We start from the raw sequence: 22,102 nt of genomic DNA, 5'->3' as shown, positions 1-22,102 counted from the left end.
GTAGCGCGTTCGCAACTTCCGGGAGAGACTTTTACCCCGAAACTCAAGTAGAGCAGGTCGGAAATTTGATTCTTGTCAATTGATCGTTTCGTTTTATTGCATTGACTATGAATTCGTGGGGTGGTTTACGCTCCGAATTTTGTCTAATATACTTCAATTGCAATTTTTTAAAAAAGGTGCAATTAGCTCTCTAAATTGTTTGAAATGATTGCATTTGCACCAACTGCTCAGCAAAAATGTCCTGTTAGTTTTTTTTTTGTGCAAACACAATCTGGGTCTCTCATAAAAAAATGTTTCAACCAATGCATTTTGTTTCAATTGGTTCAATATGAGGGGGTTTGATAAGAGTAAATAAGGAGAAACATTTTCCACTGGCAGGAGGGTCAGCTGTGGCTCAGTGGGTGGCAGGAGGGTCAGCTGTGGCTCAGTGGGTGGCAGGAGGGTCAGCTGTGGCTCAGTGGGTGGCAGGAGGGTCAGCTGTGGCTCAGTGGGTGGCAGAAGGTCGTGGGTTCGAGTCCCACTCCCGAGACTTGAGCATAAAATCCAGGCTGACAGTCTGGTGCTCCCTCCGTGCCGCCCCTCCGACGGCGCGGCACTCCCTCCGTGCCGCCCCGGCGCTCCCTCCGTGCCGCCCCTCCGACGGCGCGGCGCTCCCTCCGTGCCGCCCCTCCGACGGCGCGGCGCTCCCTCCGTGCCGCCCCTCCGACGGCGCGGCGCTCCCTCGGTGCCGCCCCTCCGACGGCGTGGTGCTCCATCAGGCTGACACTGGGAGTGTCAGCTTAGATTATGTGCTGATGTCTCTGGAGTGGGATTTGAACCCACAACCTTCTGACTTAGAGGTGAGAGTGCTACCAACTGAGCTGTGACTGATACCTGAAAGATGGCATCTCCAACAATGTTGCAGCCTCAAGGGATATGGGCCAAAGGCAGGTATATTGAGTTAGATCACAGATCAGCCATGATCTTATCAAATGGCGGAGCAGGCACGAGGGGCTGAATGGCCTACTCCTGTTCCTATGTTCCTATAAGTTCTGGAATTGGTGTTGAACCCATGACTGTCTGACTCGGAGCTGAGAGCGCTACAAGCTGACACTGGTAGCACCCATCCACCCCCAACAAAGGTAGCTTGCAGTTGATCCCTCCATAGACCAGGCACAATTTTCTACGCCTTGGACTCTGGTAAGTGTCCAAGAAGAAAAAGTTCTCTAAAACGTCTCCCCTAGGACAATCACACGAAACTCCAGGACGTAAACCTGAATTTACATCGCACGATTACAAGCTCTAACCAGTTGCGTTGGAGGGGTGATCCTTTCACTGCCCAAATCGGTACACATACCAGCAGTTCCCTTTAACCCTCAAACCGACTGTCAAACAGATGTTAATTGGGCTTTGTGTTTAAAAAGTTAATTATGTAGCATGAACTGCTTCTGCTGGCGAGACTGTTCCATGTAAGATTTGCCAAGTGGAATGCTGATCTTAACCATGATTTCATGCTAACGGGTCCCCCTCAGTTGTTTATTATAATGAGGAAAGAAAGAAGCTGATGTATAGATATCAACGTATTGGTGGAGTTTTGCCTCGGGGGACCTGTGTTTGAAGCCAGTTTTGGTTGACTGAACGAAAGTCTGTTCTCTGCCTGGTTCTACGTGAAATAAGTTTAAGTTGTCTCAACCCTACTCAAGATATAATCTACTCCTGAGAATTTTAAAACCACTTTTTTCTTGCGTGATGCAAAAAATTGAATTATCCAATAATTTGAATTAAGCAACATAAATAACAGAGCAAAGTGGGACTTTTTTTTTAAAAAAAGATATTTTGAATTAAGCAATTTTGAATTTGGAAACGTGGAATGTATACTGTTAAAGGCAGCCATTTGTAAAAAGCAAAAGAACTTACATTTATACAGCGTCTTTCATGATCTCAGGACATCCCAAAGTGCTTTACAGCCAATGAAGTACTTTTTGAAGTGTAGTCACTGTTGTAATGTAGGAAACGTGGCAGCCAATTTGCGCACAGCAAGGTCCCTCAAACAGCAATGTGATAATGACCAGGTAATCTGTTTTAGCGATGGTGGTTGAGGTATAAATATTGGCCAGGATACCAAGGAGAACTCCCCTGCTCTTCGAAATAGTGCTATGGGATCTTTTCCGTCCACCCGAGAGGGCGTCTCATTTAAAAGACGGCACCTTCGACCATGCAGTGCTCCCTCAGTACTGGACTGGGAGTGTCAGCCTGGATTATGTGCTCAAGTCTCTGGAGTGGGACTTGAACCCACGACCTTCTGACTCCGATTCAAGAGTGCTACCCACTGAGCCACGACTGACACGTTAAACTGTGTCTGAATTATTGCAGGGGATTACAGGAGTATGGGAAGGTTTTAACGGAGTAACTAATTCAATCTTAGATCACCATGACCTCTGGAAGATCAGCTGCATCCTTCATGCGAGCTGTTCGAGTCTCTGAGTTTGGTGGGCCAGCGGTCCTCAAGCTACAGTCGGATATTCCTGTACCTAAACCGAGCGAAAATCAGGTAATTGGCGTCATTCTGCTCCGTATCATCATGTTCAAGGGACTCCATGGTTCAGTAATTTAACATTGTCCTACATCCACCTCTAGGACCGAGGTTCAAATTCAGTTTAGATTGATCGGGTCAGATTAGATTTGGGTTCACAAAACAGCACTGTAGCAAATTAACCCACAGCTGGTTCCAGTTTCTGTTGGTTTAAGAGGATCCTAAGTGTGTGGAGTTTGGTTTGTGTCAACCCAGCTCCTAAAGTGCAGAGCAGCCTGAGAACCTTGGTTAGACCACACTTGGAGTACTATGCACAGTTCTGGTCTCCATATTATAAAAAGGGTAGAGAGGCACTGGAGAACGTGCAAAAAAGATTTATAAGGGTGATACCAGAAACGAGAGTTTATCCCTTTCAGGAAGGATTGAACAGGCTGTGGATCTTTTCTCTAGGAAAGCGAAGGGTGACATGAGAGAGAGGTCGTTAAAATGAAGAAAGGTTTTGATAGGTTAGATGTAGAGGAGATGTTTCCATTTGTGAGATGGGTTAAGAGGGTTGTTGAGATTCCTGGGATGAGAGGGTTGTCCTATGAGGAGAGATTGAGAAGAATGGGCCTATACTCTCTGGAGTTTAGTAGAATGAGAAGTGATCTCATTGAAACGTATAAAATTCTTAGAGGGCTTGACAGGGTAGATGCTGAGAGGTTGTTTCCTCTGGCTGGAGAGTCCAGAACTAGTGATCATAGTCTCAGGATAAGAGATCAGCCATTTAGGACTGAGATGAGGAGGAATTTCTTCTCTCGGAGGGATGTGAATCTTTGGAATTCTCTACGCCAGTGGGCTGTGGATGCTGAGTCATTGAGTACATTCAAAACTGAGATCGATAGATTTTTGGACACTAAAGGAATCAAGGGATATGGGGATAGGGTGGGAAAGTGGAGTTGAGGTAAAAGATCAGACATGATATGATTGAATGGCGGAGCAGGTGCAAGAGGCCGTATGGCCTGCTCCTGCTCCTATTTCTTATATTCTTATGTGAGGGAGACTAAAGCTGGGGCCATAAATATAAGGTAGTCACTAATAAATCCAATAGGGAATTCAGGAGAAACTTCTTTACTCAGTGGTTAGACTGTGGAACTTTCTACCACATGGAATAGTTGAGGCGAACAGCATAGATGCCTTTAAGGAGAAGCTAGATCAACACATGACAGAGAAAGAAATAGAAGGGTATACTGATAGAGAGGGAGGAGGCTCGTGTGGAGCAGAAACACCGGCATGGACCAGTTGGGCTGAATGGCCTCTTTCTGTGCTGTACATGTAATTCAATGCTAATTTGCATTAAATTGAGTCTCAGTCATTCAGGGTGTCTGGGCGATGAGCAGAAAGGAAAATTTCTGGTGCTTTTGAGGTTGGAGGCAATTTTGCTTTGCATCCAAGCCTATGCTTCAACATGAGGTGAGAGAGCTCGATCTTGAGAGTGCATGCCAACGTTGGAGAAGTATTTCATTCTCCAGTACTCCCTATGACTCCTTTATCTTTTTAAGTATCGGTGATGCTATCAATGTACAAGAGAATCATTTGCTTTACAAGGCAATAGTTTTACGCCAAGATTATAACTTTGTGGAATTACGAGGCACTTTGCTTCATTTTAATAACAGAACCTGCAGGGTATAGACACAACTCTCTGTTGTGTGCAAGAGCCACTGTGCAAGAATATATTGGTCTTGGCTTCAAACTTATGGATTTGGTTAGTCACGGGAACAGAACTGATTTAGATTACTGTTCTAAACGTTTTTTTCCTCCTGTCTCTTTTTTTTATATACAGTACCTATTTAGGGTGAAACCTCGATTATCCAGCACAATGGAAGGGGGTCCCTGACGGTTAATCAAAATTGGTGTGTAATTGAGAGTGCTCACAGGTCATGACTCCCAACTGGTGTCATGACCTGACCCCCTGTCTAACTCTATACCGCCTGATCGAAAGGTGCAGCCCAGAAGATGCAATGAAATGGTCGCAAAAGACTTGACCCAAAGCTGCAAGGCAGCAGCTGAACAATGTAACCCAACATCAAGGCCCGAGTCCTAGTAGTTTGCAGATGATAGCCCACTGGATAAGAAATCACTTAACTTCCTATTTTCTTTGTCCCTTTTCTATTTTGTCATTTATTCTTAAGAATAGTTGGTAATCTGGACCACAAATAAATAAAAACAATTCAATAGGAACTTTCGAAAGGGAATTGGATGTATGCTTGAAGAGGAAAAATTTGCAGGGCTATGGGGAAAGAGCAGGGGGGGAGTGGGACTAATTTTCTAGCTCTGTCAAAGTGCCAGCACAGTCATGATGGGCTGAATGGCCTTCTCTGCTGTAAGATGCTACAAAAGAAATGCTGAACGTATGAAGTTTCCCACAGTCTGGATCTCCATTTGTGTACCCATTGGTTTATTGAACGGCTAAGGAACACCTTTTGAAGGTGGCCCAGAATGGCCAGCCCTGGACTGTGGGCCAACAGAATTTCTGACCCTGTGTCACTCCACTGCCCCTTTTTTTTGAAGACTAAGGCTGCTCTTTGTCCTCTTAGGTTCTAATCAGAATTCATGCTTGTGGTGTAAATCCAGTTGAAACGTACATTCGTTCCGGATCCTATCCTAGGAAGCCATCTTTGCCCTGGACACCTGGAAACGATGTTGCAGGAGTCGTGGAACAAGTGGGACAATGTGTCACTAAATTTAAGGTAATTTGTTGTAGTTTATGGAAGTGTTAAAGGAGGAGAGATTAAGAGGTTTTAGGAGAGAATTCCCGAGCTTAGGGCCCAGACGGTTAAAGACATGGCCGCCAATGTTGAGGCAGAGGAAGTGGGGGATGCACAAGAGGCCAGAGTTGGAGGAATGGAGAGATCTCAGAGGATCGTAGGACTGGAGGAGGTTACAGAGATAGGGAGGGGGCGGTTTGAATACGGTGATGAGAATTTTAGAACCAAGGTCAAAGTCTTTCCAGGACTTGAATACTGTTCCCATCTCTGAGGAGCTTCATTTGACATCTATCTTGCACTCTTACACAGAAACGAAGGCTCCAACCTCTCTTCCCATCCTCCTACATCTTCTGGCTTTTACAATCCAAACTTGGTGTCGTGGTTTATCTCCTCTACTTTTCAACCTGCGCTAATGGTCTTGCTTCTTCACATTGTTTCTCAGTAATAACACATCTGCGCAATAAAAAAAGTGATTTATCTAAAGTATTCCATACAAATTCAGATTGCAAAAGAACCAAAGGCGACATGAGGAAAAACTTTTTACGCAGCAAGTTGTTATGATCTGGAATGCATTGCCTGAAAGTGTGGTGGAAGCAGATACAATCATGGCTTTCAAAAACGAATTAGATAAATACTTGAAGGGAAAAAATTTGCAGGGCTATGGGGAAAGAGTGGGGAAATGGGACTAACTGCATTGCTCTTACAAAGAGCCGGCATGGGCTCGATGGGCTGAATGGCCTCCTTCTATGCTGTAACCATTCTATGATTCTATGCTGGTTGCTCTTTATAACATATCATAGAAGTTACAACATGGAAACAGGCCCTTCGGCCCAACATGTCCATGTCGCCCAGTTTATACCACTAAGCTAGTCCCAATTTCCTGCACTTGGCCCATATCCCTCTATACCCATCTTACCCATGTAACTGTCCAAATGCTTTTTAAAAGATAAAATTGTACCCGCCTCTACTACTGCCTCTAGCAGCTCGTTCCAGACACTCACCACCCTTTGAGTGAAAAAATTGCCCCTCTGGACCCTTTTGTATCTCTCCCCTCTCACCTTAAATCTATGCCCCCTCGTTATAGACTCCCCTACCTTTGGGAAAAGATTTTGACTATCGACCTTATCTATGCCCCTCATTATTTTATAGACTTCTATAAGATCACCCCTTAACTTCCTACTCTCCAGGGAAAAAAGTCCCAGTCTGTCTAACCTCTCCCTATAAGTCAAACCATCAAGTCCCGGTAGCATCCTAGTAAATCTTTTCTGCACTCTTTCTAGTTTAATAATATCCTTTCTATAATAGGGTGACCAGAACTGTACACAGTACTCCAAGTGTGGCCTCACCAATGCCCTGTACAACTTCAACAAGACATCCCAACTCCTGCATTCAGTGTTCTGACCAATGAAACCAAGCATGCCGAATGCCTTCTTCACCACCCTATCCACCTGTGACTCCACTTTCAAGGAGCTATGAACCTGTACTCCTAGATCTCTTTGTTCTATAACTCTCCCCAACGCCCTACCATTAACGGAGTAGGTCCTGGCCCGATTCGATCTACCAAAATGCATCACCTCACATTTATCTAAATTAAACTCCATCTGCCATTCATCGGCCCACTGGCCCAATTTATCAAGATCCCGTTGCAATCCTAGATAACCTTCTTCACTGTCCACAATGCCACCAATCTTGGTGTCATCTGCAAACTTACTAACCATGCCTCCTAAATTCTCATCCAAATCATTAATATAAATAACAAATAACAGCGGACCCAGCATCGATCCCTGAGGCACACCGCTGGACACAGGCATCCAGTTTGAAAAACAACCCTCTACAACCACCCTCTGTCTTCTGTCGTCAAGCCAATTTTGTATCCAATTGGCTACCTCACCTTGGATCCCATGAGATTTAACCTTATGCAACAACCTACCATGCGGTACCTTGTCAAAGGCTTTGCTGAAGTCCATGTGGACCACGTCCACTGCACAGCCCTCATCTATCTTCTTGGTTACCCCTTCAAAAAACTCAATCAAATTCGTGAGACATGATTTTCCTCTCACAAAACCATGCTGACTGTTCCTAATTAGTCCCTGCCTCTCCAAATGCCTGTAGATCCTGTCCCTCAGAATACCCTCTAACAACTTACCCACTACAGATGTCAGGCTCACCGGTCTGTAGTTCCCAGGCTTGTTCCTTTTGGATTTGGGTGTGTTGTAATGAAATTTATTACAGCAAGCAATATAATGTGAAAAAGTCACCTGCTGCACGCAGGGAGTTGAGACCAAGTACAATCTTCGGTGAAGCAGGGTTAAATTACAGGAATAGTTGGACCAAGGCAAGCAAAATTTCTGGCCTTGTTTTTAATAATACTTTAATTTCACATTATTTATAGTTAAATTGCAAAACTTATTGCAATTTGAGAAGTAGAGTTGGTTGGAGCACAGCAGTTTCTATACAAGATAAGAGACTAGGAGACACAAAACTGGGGTGCTACAGCACCACCACTGGTAGGAGGCTGTAATTACAGCATGACAAGTTTACATAGGCAGTTTCCATTATAAATGTTGACAGAGGAATTTATAATGGAAAAAGTTGACAGGCGGTGTGAAACAGACTTGAAATTTTTAATATTATAAAATGTTGTTATTGGTATGCTGTCTAATCGATAAATTGCCAAGTTTTTAAACATTTTTAACCGACTTGTTTTCACGTAAAATGAAACTCTTGTCAATAAATCTGTCCTTTTTGCTCTGAGAGAGAAAGGGGACCGTGTATTTACAAGTGGTACCATCACTGGCGGATATGCAGAGTACACACTCGCCTCAGATGACACCGTTTACCTCTTGCCAGATAACCTTAGCTACAAGGAAGGATCGGCTATTGGAACTCCTTACTTCACTGCATATCGAGCTCTCCTGCACAAGTAAGACAACTGTAAATCCTATATCAACGTCATTATTTTTTAACATGACAGACGTCACCGTATTTCGGGGAGTTTTGTCTTTGCCTGTTGGTATACTTTAACGCGCAGACTTAACTCTCTTGGCTCCTATTTCTATATCATTTATGGCAGATAAATGAAATAGAGTGAAGCAGTATAAAATGTCAGACCCGTATGTTATGTGGAAGACAACAAACAAAAACTTAACAGGTTACAAAGCCCGACTTAAGATGGACATAGTTGCAGTCCTCTACCTGACATTTATGAACACACAAAAATTGACGAGCAGGAAAAGACCAGCTGGTCTGTCAAGCCTGCCCCACACTTCATGGTGGCTGGAGCTTCAGGACTAAATACTGCCTACCCTCCCACAGCCATGAAATCTCCTGGGAGAGTCTTGGAGCGCCTTGGGATATTTTACTACGTTAAAGGTGCTATATAAATGCAAGTTGTTGTTGTTGTTTGTTGTTGTTGGGAGGCTGAAAAAGAAACAGAAAAAACCCAGGGCCAATAAGAGAAAAAATACTCTGGAAATTCCTCTCTGATTCCCTCAGGCGATAGAAACCAGTCAAGGAGATGGTGGCACATACTAATAAAAGTTCACAATTATGAAAATGTTTTGCCTGTGAACACTGCAAAATAAACCCTTACTGAATCAGGCAGAACATCATAACCAGCGCTGTCACTGTGTGTCTCAGGCATTATAAATGCTGTGACTGGCACTTCAAATTCTGGAGTAAGTAAATTGTGGCCCGTTTACATCTCCGATTATTCTCCTGTTTTATTATCCACTGTATACATTCCAACCAATTAAATAAACAAATGTTACGGATTTGACAAGTGATTTGTCAAGGCAAGACATCCTGTGACAGACTCCGCAGACTCCCACAGTTGCTGCGTGCAGTTCGATTTACTGCCCAGTCACTACAGTTTTGGCAGAAGTTGTCCCCAGAGATAGTGAAAATGCTGGTTTCCGAGCAGGGACCAATCACTAGCTCCAGTTCCAGTTATGGAGAAAACCCCGAAAGGATGCTCTCATTTGCACTCCTTTCAGGTGTCAGCTGTGTCTCAGTGGACAGCTCTCTCGCCTGACCCAGAAGGTCGTGGATTCAAGTCCCACTCCAGAGATTTGAGCACAAAATCTAGGCTGACACTCCCACTGCAGTACTGGGAGTGCTGCACTGTCGGAGGTGTCATCTTTTGGATGAGACGTTAAACCGGTGCCCATCTGCCCTCTGAGGTGGACGTAAAAGATCCACTATTTCGAAGAACAGCAGGGGAGTTCTCCCCAGTGTCCTGCGCCAATATTTATCCCTCAACCAACATCACTAAAATAGATTATCTGGTCATTATCACATTGCTGTTTGCGGAACTTTGCTGTGCGGTGACTACGATTCAAAATTGGCTATGAGGTGCTTTGGGACGTCCTGTGAATGGTGCTTTATAAATGCAAATCTTTCCTTTCTTTTTCTGTTCTAGAGCCCGTGCAAAAGCGGCAGAGACTGTTATGGTTCATGGAGCGAGCGGAGGGGTAAGCTGCATCGATTTAAAGGCTCAGGAATTCTTGGGGGTGGGGGTGGGGGGGGGGGGTGAGGGTGAGGGAACAATACTACATGGGGATTTCTGTAGCCTTTTATAACAAATGACTTCACTGCCGAATCTTTCATTCGCTAAGCTCCAGCTCTCTGGAATTCTCTCCCTAAATCACGTCGTTGTTGTTGTTATCTGCCTCCCTGCATTCCAAAGTCCATTTCTTTGATCTCCTCTTCCTCCTTTATCCCGTTGGATGTCTACTTCTTCACCCTATAAAATACTTTTGGGACAGAATAAGGTTTCATCCTTTTTATATTTCAGAGGTTGAACCATAGATACGTGCAATTCTTCTCTCTATTTTATGCACACAGTTGGAAGAGGAGAGCTTGAAGATGTCCCAATTCCTTTTTTCATGCACAAGTAGTTTCGAACCACAGAATTTTACAGCACAGAAGGAGGCCCTTTGGCCCGTTGTATCTGTGCAGGCCTCCTGCGAAAGCAATCCAAAACTAATCCCACTGCCCTGCTTTCTCTTCGTGGGCCTCCATCCTCCTCTACTCCAGATATTTATCCAAATTTTCCCTTAAAAGATGCAATGGTCTCTGCCTCAACCACTCCCTGTGGAAACGCATCCTATGCTCCAACAAATCTCTGCGTAAAATAAACTTCCCCCGATCTCTCTCCTTCCTTTTAGTGACAATTTTAAATCGATGACCTTTCATTGCTGTCTCCCGACCCAGAGGAAATATTCTTTCCCTATCAAACCCCTCTCAATTTTTAAAACCTCAATTATATCTCTTAGTCTTCTCTGGATCCAGTAGAAATAGCCCCACAATCGCAAGTATCTCGTTGTAATTATAGTTTCTGGTATTATGTTAGGTGTTAGAATCTTACAGCACCCGTTTAGGTGCTGCTTTTCCTGACGTGAATCGGTGTGCAAAAAAAAAATCTCACTTGGAATCACAAATACAGGCTGGAAAAAAAAAAGAAAATGTAACCAATTGGACTTTGGATGTATGTGTTGGCTTGCAGCAGTTGGAGAGCAGAGGTATTGTGTTTGGCTGGAGCGGGCCGACTGATGAAATTGAGAAGCTGCCTTCATGAAAGATAGTGAGCAATTATTGTATTGACTTTCAGGTTGGGATAGCAACCTGTCAGATTGCCAGAGCCTACGGCCTAAAGGTACTCGGTACGGCCGGGACTCAGGAAGGATTGAGTCTGGTTCGAGAGAATGGAGCTCACAAGACTTTCAACCACAGGGAGACTGGCTACGTCGATAAGATCAAGGTACGGCGGCAGCACATCTAAATCTGCATTGGTCATGCATTGACTCGACTTACATTTCCTAAGGCTTCGTGGTTCCGACAAAGATTTTTTTTTCACAAGACACAAGAGTTAGCAGACTGAATAATGACTCAGTAATGCTGGCAGCCCTGTCGGTCTTATTTCTGTCTCCCGACACGCGGTATAAAAGGGAGGTGTAGCCCACGTCTGTGGTCCCAGCCAGAGGATTGCTAGTAATCAACAGCCATGTAAAAATAAAGAAAGAAAGAACTTGCATTGATCCAGTGCCTTTCACAACCTCAGGATGTCCCAAAGCGTTTTGCAGCCAATGAAGTACTTATCTGAAGCATAGTCACTGTTGTAATATAGGAAACGCGGCAGCCAATTTGCACACAGCATGGTCCCACAAACAGTGATTACTTAATGGCCAGATAATCTGTTTTTTATTGCTGTTGGTTGAGGGATAAATATTGTCCAGGGCACCCGGGGAGATCTTCTTCGAAATAATGTCTTTGGATCTTTTATGTCCTCCTGAGAGAGCAGACGGGGCCATTCGGCCCATCGAGCCATAGAATGATACAGTACAGAAGGAGGCCATTCTGCCCATTGTGCCTGTGCCGGCTCTTTGAAAGAGGTATCCAATTAGTCCCACTCCCCCTCCCCCTGCTCTTTTCCCCATAGCCCTGCAAATTTTTCCCCTTCAAGTATTTATCCAATTCCCTTTTGAAAGTTATTATTGAATCTGCTTCCACCGCCCTTTCAGGCAGCGCATTCCAGATCAGAACAACTCGCTGTTAAGTTGAATCACGTGTTCTCTCCAACTGCCAGACTCTAACTCTAACCTCCTTTACCTCTCTAGTCCTTTTTGGATAACACCTGACCCCTAGAGCAATGTACTGAGATCAGCCAATTAACAGAGTGGGAGGACTGAGTTTGTGCAGTACAAACAACCACAAGTGACTGAAAAGATGGACTATGATCATAAAAGTGTTCACAGTGTATCATCTTCCACCAAAGTTTGAGTCACTTCATTAGTTTGGTTACCCTTTCTGACCGGACCTTTTGCTACTGTTTCAGATCCATTAAGTTGGTCGGTAGACTTCAGCATTCAAACTCGACTCTGGCTGTGCGGAGTTGACCAAGTAGTTTATCGAAGCGATCCGGTTGCGAGCAGGAATGGAGAAAGGAAAGTCCCTTCAAACGCAAACCAACATGATGGTCTAATTCGGTCGTTTAGATAACTGAACCTAGATTGGGATTATCGATGTTCATTTACGTGTAGCTAATTATTAACTTGCACTTTTTTTGTTAAGGATTATACCGTTGGTCGAGGAGTAAATGTGATCATAGAAATGTTGTCCAATGTGAATCTGAGCAATGATCTGCAACTTCTTTCAAATGGAGGGCGAGTGATTGTAAGTAAGAGGTCATCGAACGACATATTCACACAGCAGCTGCTTATATTGATGCTTGTAATTGGTCTTCATTTTATTTAATGTTGGAACAGGAGGAGGCCATTCAGCCCCTCAAGCCTGTTCTGCCATTCAATTAGATCATGGCTGATCTGTATCTAAACTCCCACTTACCCGCCTTGGTTCTATATCACTTGAGACCCTTACCTAACAAAAATCTGTCAGTCTCAGTTTTGAAATTTTCAATTGACCCCCAGCCTCAACAGCTTTCTGGGGGAGAGAGTTCCAGATTTCCACTCCCCTTTGTGTGAGGAAGTGCTTCCTGACATCACCCCTGAACGGCCGAGCTCTAATTTTAAGGTTATGCCCCCCCTTGTTCCGGACTCCCCCAGCAGAGGAAATAGGGTAGATAGAGAGAAACTATCAACTCCTTTTGATCATCTTACACACCTCAATTAGATCACCCCTTAATCTTCTAAACTCAAGGGAATAAAAGCCAAGTTTATGCAACCTGTCCTCATAATTTAACCCTTTTCGCCCCAGTATTGTTACAGGTGAATCTGCGCTGCACCCCCTCCAAGACCAATATATCCTGCTTGAGGTGCAATGTCCAGAACTGAATGCAGTTGGCAGTAAGATGTGCAATTTACACTACAGTTAGAACTACTTTTATTCTACAGATTGTAGGTTGCAGAGGACCCATTGAGATAAATCCCAGGGATACCATGGCCAAGGAGACCAGCATTATCGGGGTCGCACTGACTAATGCAACTAAGGTAAGAATGGCACTTTTCAAACGATTGTTTTAAGGATCAGAGGGTGGTGTTCTCGCACAGACTCTCCGTGCACGTGTACCTCATTTCTCTCTGCATTGTTTTAATGCAACATTAACCACACAGTTTACACCTTCATTAAAATGGTACAGAGAGGGATCTGCTGCAAGACTGTGAAGCATCTGTATGAGAACAGCGACAACTGGTGGGGAAACTTTTAGAAACGATAATCCGGGACAGAATTAACAATCACTTGGACGAGGGTGAATTGATTAGGGAAAGCCAGCATGGATTTGTTAAAGTGTTTGACTAACCTGATAGAGTTTTTTGATGAGGTAACAGAGAGGGTTGATGAGGGCAATGCAGTTGATGTGGTGTATATGGACTTTCAAAAGGCATTTGATAAAGTGCCACATGGTAGGCTTATCATCAAGATTGCAGCCCATGGAATAAAGGGGGCAGTAGCAACATGGATACAGAATTGATTAAGTGACAGGAAACAGAGAGTAGTGGTGAATAGTTGTTTTTCAGACTGGAGGGAGGTGTACAGTGGTGTTCCCCGGGGTCAGTGCTGGGACCACTGCTTTTCTTGATATATATTAATGATTTGGACTTGGGTGTACAGGACACAATTTCAAAATTTGCATATGACACAAAACTTGGAAGGGTAGTAAACAGTGAGGAGGATAGTGATAGACTTCAAGAGGATATAGACAGGCTGGTGATATGGGCAGTCACATGGCAGATGAAATTTAACACAGGAAAATGCAAAGTGATACATTTCGGTAGGAAGAACGAGGAGAGGCAATATAAACTAGAGGGCACAGTTCTAAAAGGGGTACAGGAAGAGAGAGATCTGGGGGTATATGTGTGCAAATCGTTGAAGACAGGTTGAGAAAGTGGTTAAAAAAGCATACGGGATGCTGGGCTTTATAAATAGAGGCACAGAGTACAAAAGTATGGAAGTGATGATGATCCTTTATAAAACACTGGTTCGGCCACAACTGGAGTATTGTGTCCAGTTCTGAGCATCGCATTTCAGGAAAGATGTGAAGGCCTTAGAAAGGGTGCAGAAGAGATTTACCATAATGATTCCAGGGATGAGGGACTTTAGTTACGTGGATAGACTGGAGAAGCTGGGGTTGTTCTCGTTGGAACAGGGATGGTTGTGAGGAGATTTGATAGAGGTATTCAAAATCATGAAGACAGAGTAGATAGAGAGAAACTGTTCCCATTGGCAGAAGGGTCAAGGACCAGAGGACATAGATTTAAGGTGATTGGAAAAAGAACCAAAGGTGACATGAGGAAAAACTTTTTTACACAGCGAGTGGTTAGGATCTGGAATGCACTGCCCGAGGGGATGGTGGAGGCAGATTCAATCATGGGTTTCAAAAGGGAACTGGATAAGTACTTGAAAGGAAAAAATTTGCAGGGCTACGGGGATAGGGCGGGGAAGTGGGACTAGCTGGATTGCTCTTGCATAGAGCCAGCACGGACTCGATGGGCTGAATGGCCTCCTTCCGTGCTGTAACCTTTCTATGATTCTAACTTGAATTTCTATTCTCCCGCGTGTGCAAACAGCCATTGCAGAAATATGTCGTCCTAAAATGTGTTTCTTTCGACCTTTTTCCCTTCCCCTACAACTAGAAGTTAGTTATTTGGCTCTCGCTTTATCTGTTATTTGTTTCAAAGGAGCAGGACTAGTAATCCAGTAGGCCTGGACTAATAATCCAGAGTCATGAGTTCAAATCCCGCCACGGCAGCTGGCGAATTTAAATTCAATTAATTAAATAAAATTCTGGAATAAAAAACGAATATCAGTAATGGTGGCCACGAAATTACTGGATTGACGTAAAAACCCATCTGGTTCACTAATGTCCTTTAGGGAAGGAAACCTGCCATCCTTACCCGGTCTGGCCTATATGTGACTCAAGACCCACAGCAATGTGGTTGATTCTTTATTGCCCTCTGAAATGGCCTATAAAGCCACTCAGTTGTAAAATCTCGCTACGAAAAGTCATAATAAGAATAAAACCGGACGGACCACCCGGCATCAGGCCACTAGGCACCGGACACGACAAAGGCATACCAAGCCCAGTCGACCCTGCAAAGTTCTGCTCACTAACATCTGGGGACTTGTGCCAAAATTGGGAGAGCTGTCCCACAGACTAGTCAAGCAACAGCCTGACAAAGCCATACTCACAGAATCATACCTTTCAGCCAACGTCCCAGACTCTTCCATCACCATCCCTGGGTATGTCCTGTCCCACCGGCAGGATAGACCCACTAGAAGTGGTGGTGCAGTGATATACAGTCAGGAGGGAGTGGCTCTGGGAGTCCTTAACATTGACTCCGGACACCATGAAATCTCATGGCATCAGGTCAAACATGGGCAAGGAAACCTCCTGCTGATTACCACCTACCGCCCTCCCTCAGCTGATGAATCAGTCCTCCTCCATGTTGAGCACCATTTGGAGGAAGCACTGAGGGGGTAGCAAGGACACAGAATGTACTCTGGGTGGGGGACTTCAATGTCCATCACCAAGAGTGGCTCGGTAGCACCACAACTGACCGAGCTGACCGAGTCCTGAAGGACACAGCTGCCAGACTGGGCCTGCGGCAGGTGTTGAGTGAATCAACATGAGGGAAAAACTTACTTGACCTTGTCCTCACCAATCTACCTGTCGCAGATGCATCTGTCCATGACAGTATTGGTGGGAGTGACCACCGCACAGTCCTCGTGGAGATGAAGTCCCGTCTTCGCACTGAGAACACATCCAACGTGTTGTGTGGCACTACCACCGTGCTAAATGGGATAGATTCAGAACAGATCTAGCAGCTCAAAACTCGGCATCCATGAAGCGCTGTGGGCCATCAGCAGCAGCAGAATTGTATTCCAGCACAATCTGTAACCTCGTGGTCCGGCATATTCCTCACTCTACCATTACCAACAAGCCAGGGGATCAACCCTGGTTCAATGAGGAGTGTAGAAGAGCATGCCAGGAGCAGCACCAAGCATACCTAAAAATGAGGTGCCAACCTGGTGCAGCGACAACACAGGACTACATGCATGCTAAACAGCGGAAGCAACATGCTATAGACAGAGCTAAGCGATTCCACAACCAACGGATCAGATCAAAGCTCTGCAGTCCTGCCACATCCAGTTGTGAATGGTGGTGGACAGTTAAACAACTAACGGAGAAGGCTCTGTAAACATCCCCATCCTCAATGATGGCGGAGTCCAGCACGTGAGTGCAAAAGACAAGGCTGAAGCATTTGCAACCATCTTCAGCCAGAAGTGCCGAGTGGATGATCCATCTCGGTCTCCTCCCGATATCCCGACCACCACAGAAGCCAGTCTTCAGCCAATTCGATTCACTCCACGTGATATCAAGAAACGGCTGAGTGCACTGGATACAGCAAAGGCTATGGGCCCCGACAACATCCCAGCTGTAGTGCTGAAGACTTGTGCTCCAGAACTAGCTGCGCCTCTAGCCAAACTGTTCCAGTGCAGCTACAACACTGGCATCTACCCGACAGTGTGGAAAATTGCCCAGGTATGTCCTGTCCACAAAAAGCAGCACAAATCCAATCCAGCCAATTACCGCCCCATCAGTCTATTCTCAATCATCAGCAAAGTGATGGAAGGTGTCGACGACACCTTCCATCAAGCAGCACTTACTCACCAATAACCTGCTCACCGACACTCAGTTTGGGTTCCGCCAGGACCACTCGGCTCCAGACCTCATTACAGCCTTGATCCAAACATGGACAAAAGAGCTGAATTCCAGAGGTGAGGTGAGAGTGACTGCCCTTGACATCAAGGCAGCAATTGACCGAGTGTGGCACCAAGGAGCCCTAGTAAAATTGAAGTCAGTGGGAATCAGGGGGAAAACTCTCCAGTGGCTGGAGTCGTACCTTGCACAAAGGAAGATGGTAGTGGTTGTTGGAGGCCAATCATCTCAGCCCCAGGACATTGCTGCAGGAGTTCCTCAGGGCAATGTCCTAGGCCCAACCACCTTCAGCTGCTTCATCAATGACCTTCCTTCCATCATAAGGTCAGAAATGGGGATGTTCGCTGATGATTGCACCGTGTTCTGTTCCATTAGCAACCCCTCAGATAATGAAGCAGTCTGTGCCCGCAAGCAGCAAGACCTGGACAACATCCAGGCTTGGGCTGATAAGTGGCAAGTAACATTCGCGCCAGACAAGTGCCAGGCAATGACCATCTCCAACAAGAGAGAATCTAACCACCTCCCCTTGACATTCAAAGGCATTACCATCGCCAAATCCCCCACCATCAACATCCTGGGGGTCACCATTGACCAGAAACTTAACTGGACCAGCCACATAAATACTGTGACTACAAGAGCAGGTCAGAGGCTGGGTATTCTGCGGCGAGTGACTCACCTCCTGACTCCCCAAAGCCTTTCCACCATCTACAAGGCACAAGTCAGGAGTGTGATGGAATACTCTCCACTTGCTTGGATGAGTGCAGCTCCAACAACACTCAAGAAGCTCGACACCATCCAGGACAAAGCAGCCCGCTTGATTGGCACCCCATCCACCACCCTAAACATTCACTCCCTTCACCACCGGCGCACTGTGGCTGCAGTGTGTACCATCCACAGGATGCACTTCAGCAATTCGCCAAGGCTTCTTCAACAGCACCTCCCAAACCTGCAACCTCTACCACCCAGAAGGACAAGGGCAGCAGGTACATGGGAACAACACCACCTGCACGTTCCCCTCCAAGTCACACACCATCCCGACCTGGAAATATATCGCCGTTCCTTCATCGTCGCTGGGTCAAAATCCTGGAACTCCCTACCTAACAGCACTGTGGGAGAACCTTCACTACACAGACTGCAGCCGTTCAGGAAGGCGGCTCACCACCACCTTCTCGAGGGCAATTAGGGATGGGCAATAAATGCTGGTCCGGAAGTCCCTCGTTTTTGTTTTTAAATTCTCATCCTCGTGTTCAAATCCCTCCATGGCGTACCCCTCCCTATCTCTGTAACCTCCTCCAGCCCTACAACTCTCCGAGAACTCTGCGCTCCCTCAATTCTTGCACATCCCCGATTTTCATTGCTTCACCATTGATGGCAGAATCTTCAGCAGCCTGGACCCTAAGCTCTGGAATTCCCTCCCTAAACCTCTCTCTAAGGCGCTTCTTAAAACCTACCTTTTTGACCAAGCTTTTGGTCACCTGTCCTAATATCTCCTTATGTGGCTCGGTGTCAAATTTTGTCTGATTAGGCTCCTATGAAGCGCCTTGGGACAATGTACTACGTTAAATGTGCTGTATAAATGCAAGTTGTTGATGTTGCATTTATGGAGGACCTCAGGAAGTTCCAGAGTGCTTTCATAGCCAACGAGTGTTCAATTCTTTGAGTGTTTCTGTCTGACGCAGGAGGATCGGCTGGAGACTGCGGCTGCGTTTTATGCAGGAATGGAAGCGGGTTGGCTGAAGCCGGTGGTGGGATCGGAATACCCACTGGAGGAGGCGGCTCAGGCTCACACAGAGATCATCGAGGGGCCCGGAGCTGTGGGCAAGATGATACTTACAATGTGATCTGTCTCGCCTGCGGGAAGAGCATCGCTGCCCAGGGAGGTTGAGGTGACCCCTGTAGAAACGAAAAGCGGTCTTTTAATATTCCCGATTGCCGGAAAAAGTTTTGTTTGTGGGAGAGGGTGGTTGTGCGAGTCGGGATCGAGGCTTCCCATCGCACGGCGCGATTTCATTCCCGTTTGCACTTAATTCGGGCAAAAGAATGAACAGTAATGATGATTGAACACACTGACTATGCATAAAATTGAGAAAACAAGGGTGAAGAGATAAATGGGGGGAGGTTACTGTTGATCACTGTCTGGACACTTCTACCAACTTTCTCCTCTCTGTTATTTGTTGATTTTCTGCCTGTTAACACGTCTGTTAAAATGGCGAAGGGAGGGATTGGGGACTAGTGTGCGTAGGCTTTAATACGGTAACCGCGCTGACAGCGATTCCTCCCCCGGCGTCAGCAGAGAAAGTTTGTCAATTTCGCTGCCAAAACTCGGCTGAATAAACGTGCACTCTCATTGCCCATGAATATATCCCGCCTGTGATGCTATTACCCATGGTCTGATTTATATTCCCAGTAGCTTTGCATTTATACAAACAGAATCATAAATTATGACTATTTTCATTAGAGTAGATAGGGTGTAACTGTTTCCAGTGGAAGGAGAGTTGGTAACCAGGACACAGATTTAAGGATATTGGCAAAAGAACCAGGGGGGAGATGAGAATTTTTTTTCTCAGTGAATTGTTATGATCTGGAATGCGCTGCCTGAAAGGGCGGTGGAAGCAGATTCAATAATAACTTTCAAAAGGGAATTGGATAAATACTTGAAAGGGAAAAAAATTGCAGGGCTATGGGGAAAGAGCAGGGGAGTGGAACTAATTGGATAGCTCTTTCAAAACTCGGCTGAATAAACGTGCACTCTCATTGCCCATGAATATATCCCGCCTGTGATGCTATTACCCATGGTCTGATTTATATTCCCAGTAGCTTTGCATTTATAGCTCTTTCAAAAAGCCGGCAAAGACACAATGGCTTCCTTCTGTTGCTGTAAAAAGATAGAACTTGCATTTATATGGCGCCTTTCAGGACCTCTGGCGTCCCAAAGCACTTCACAGCCAACGAAATACTTTTGAAAGGTATTCACTATTGTAATGTAGGAAATGAAATGCACTGTAAGAATCTATTGTGTGATAAACTCACCGCACGTACTTTGGAGAAATGTGTTAACCTCCAAGGTCACTGAGACCAAGGTGAACAATTCAGAGCTACCGGTTAAGCATTGGTGCAAATGAGCTTTAGTTACTGGAATGCACGCTTCTCGCATAATGTGAAACCTGGTCACGGGGCTTTACTCAGAGACATGTGCTGAACAGAACCCCTCTCAAAGGGTCAGAGAATTGGCACTAGAGTGTTTTAACCCCACCTCCGATACGCACTCTGGTCAAAGCTACTCCGGGCTGAGAGCGCAGTATCGCTGGATTATCTCTGCAATGTATTTTAAGTAGAATCAGGGCAAATGATTTGAATCTCTGCATAACATCCCACGACAAAACTCTACACTTAACACGTGCTGCTTGATTGGATGTTTGAGTGATGCAGCTTTACGTAATGGGTCCTGGAGCGAGTAATGAAGGCACTAGCAGTAATAACAAACCATTGTCCTAGACACAATGGGGTAGGTAACAGTGAAAGGATCCCCTATTAATTCCGAATGTAATTGAATATATAATGCCTCTAATACTCCATTTGAATTATTCTCTTAACAGTCTTGAGAATTCTTTTATCAGGATATTGATGAAAGGCTTTAGATCTCGGGTGGACTTTTTTTTTTGGGCTGACAAGTTGGTAAAATAACTTCTCTGCCGATGTCTCTTTCACTGTACTCAGTCTCACCCTCTGTTGGTGTCTCTCTGTATCACTGTATTCAGTCACACCTTTATCTCCCTCTGTTGGTGTCTCTCTATCACTATGCTCAGTCTCACCATTATCTATCCCTCACTCTCCAGCTCTGGTCTCCTATTCCCCTCTCTTGGGATCCTGGTCTGCTGGTCCCTGCCTGTTCTCACAGGTGGCAGCATGTGGAGCTCTCAGCGGGCATTGAAATCAGATCGGGTATTTTATATGGCTCACCTTGTACATGAGGATAAACTGGATCGAATGGTTCTTTGTGAATGATTTGCAGTTTCTTGGTTGCTGCTTAATAAAAATGTAAATCGTAAAACTTCCTGGTGTGATTACTGTTTGGGAGTTTTGTACATGAGGGGTATCAAAGTACTTGATGATTTTATCCAGTGAATAGCGGAAAGAAAATACCAAAACACAGAGTGGGTCCACCAGCATCAGAAAATGTCTGGCGGAGACCCGTAATCAGATCTGCCTGCCAACCTATAGGGTTAATCTGAATACTCTCTTTTCAGAGGCTAACAGTTCACAAAACCATTTTCTTTCCTTTGATGAGAAACAGACTGCAGAGACACACATGGAGTGAGGGACAGACACGGACAGACTTGGAGAGAAATAGAAGGACAGGCATAGAGAAACACAGAGACACAAATGGAGAGAGACACACATGAGGGCAGGCAGAGAGATAGGGAGCCTGTCTTTCCCCCTCCCTCTGTGGCCTAAGCAACCGAGGGTCTCCTGCCACATCGCACACTTGCCCGGAGGCTACATTTAAAGACCCACCCTCTCCCTCCTGAGCCCATTCCCCCCAAGTCAAGAATGAGAATTTTAATATCGAGGTGTTGCCGGACCGGGAGTCAATGTAGGTCAGCAAACACTGGGGTGATGGGTGAACGGGACTTGGTGCAAGTTAGGATAGCGGCAGCAGAGTTTTGGATGAGCTCATGTTTATGGAGGGTGGAAGATGGGAAGCCGGCCAGGAAAGCATTTGGAATAGTCGAGTCTAGAGGTAACAAAGGCATGGATGGCGGTTTCAACAAGAGATGGGCTGATGCAGGGGCGGAGATGGGTGATATTACAGAGGTGGAAGTAGGCGGTCTTGGTGATGAAGAGGATTATGGGGAAGCAATTGCAGTTTATGTAAATATGGGCGTTTACATTTGGGGCGTGCAATGCCACATGGGTACAATAGTCCCCACCACGCTGGGAAATGCAGCAATTCAGAGAAATGTGATGGCCCCGCTCAGTCATCAGTCTAGGAAGCACTGTCAAACTATAAACTGAACTGGCCTGGCAATGAGGGTATTGGTGAAGTGCCATATATGGAGGTGCACAGCTGATCTGGCAAAGTCGTCTGTGGCACCCTGGAGTGAGTCTGTGGCGTAACGATGGAGAGCGGTGGTCACTTTCTGTATGGTGCCAGCCATGGCTCAG

At 45.5% G+C, this 22,102-nt stretch overlaps 1 protein-coding gene across 1 annotated transcript; it reads left to right on the top strand.

Moving 5' to 3' along the window:
* Positions 1-27: 27 nt before the first annotated feature.
* On the top strand, positions 28-20,987 carry cryz (crystallin, zeta (quinone reductase)). The gene is made up of 9 exons (XM_067989788.1): positions 28-56; positions 2,405-2,530; positions 5,089-5,241; positions 8,019-8,182; positions 9,680-9,731; positions 10,871-11,020; positions 12,331-12,432; positions 13,110-13,205; positions 18,616-20,987. Exons 2-9 carry the CDS (start codon positions 2,411-2,413, stop codon positions 18,775-18,777), a joined length of 999 nt encoding a protein of 332 aa, XP_067845889.1. The 5' UTR covers positions 28-56; positions 2,405-2,410; the 3' UTR covers positions 18,778-20,987.
* Positions 20,988-22,102: the final 1,115 nt, after the last annotated feature.

Source organism: Heptranchias perlo, chromosome 9 (genome assembly GCF_035084215.1).
Source record: "Heptranchias perlo isolate sHepPer1 chromosome 9, sHepPer1.hap1, whole genome shotgun sequence".
Lineage (NCBI taxonomy): Eukaryota > Metazoa > Chordata > Chondrichthyes > Hexanchiformes > Hexanchidae > Heptranchias > Heptranchias perlo.
Note: the sequence above shows the minus strand (reverse complement) of the source record. Positions and strands in the feature narration are given on the sequence as shown.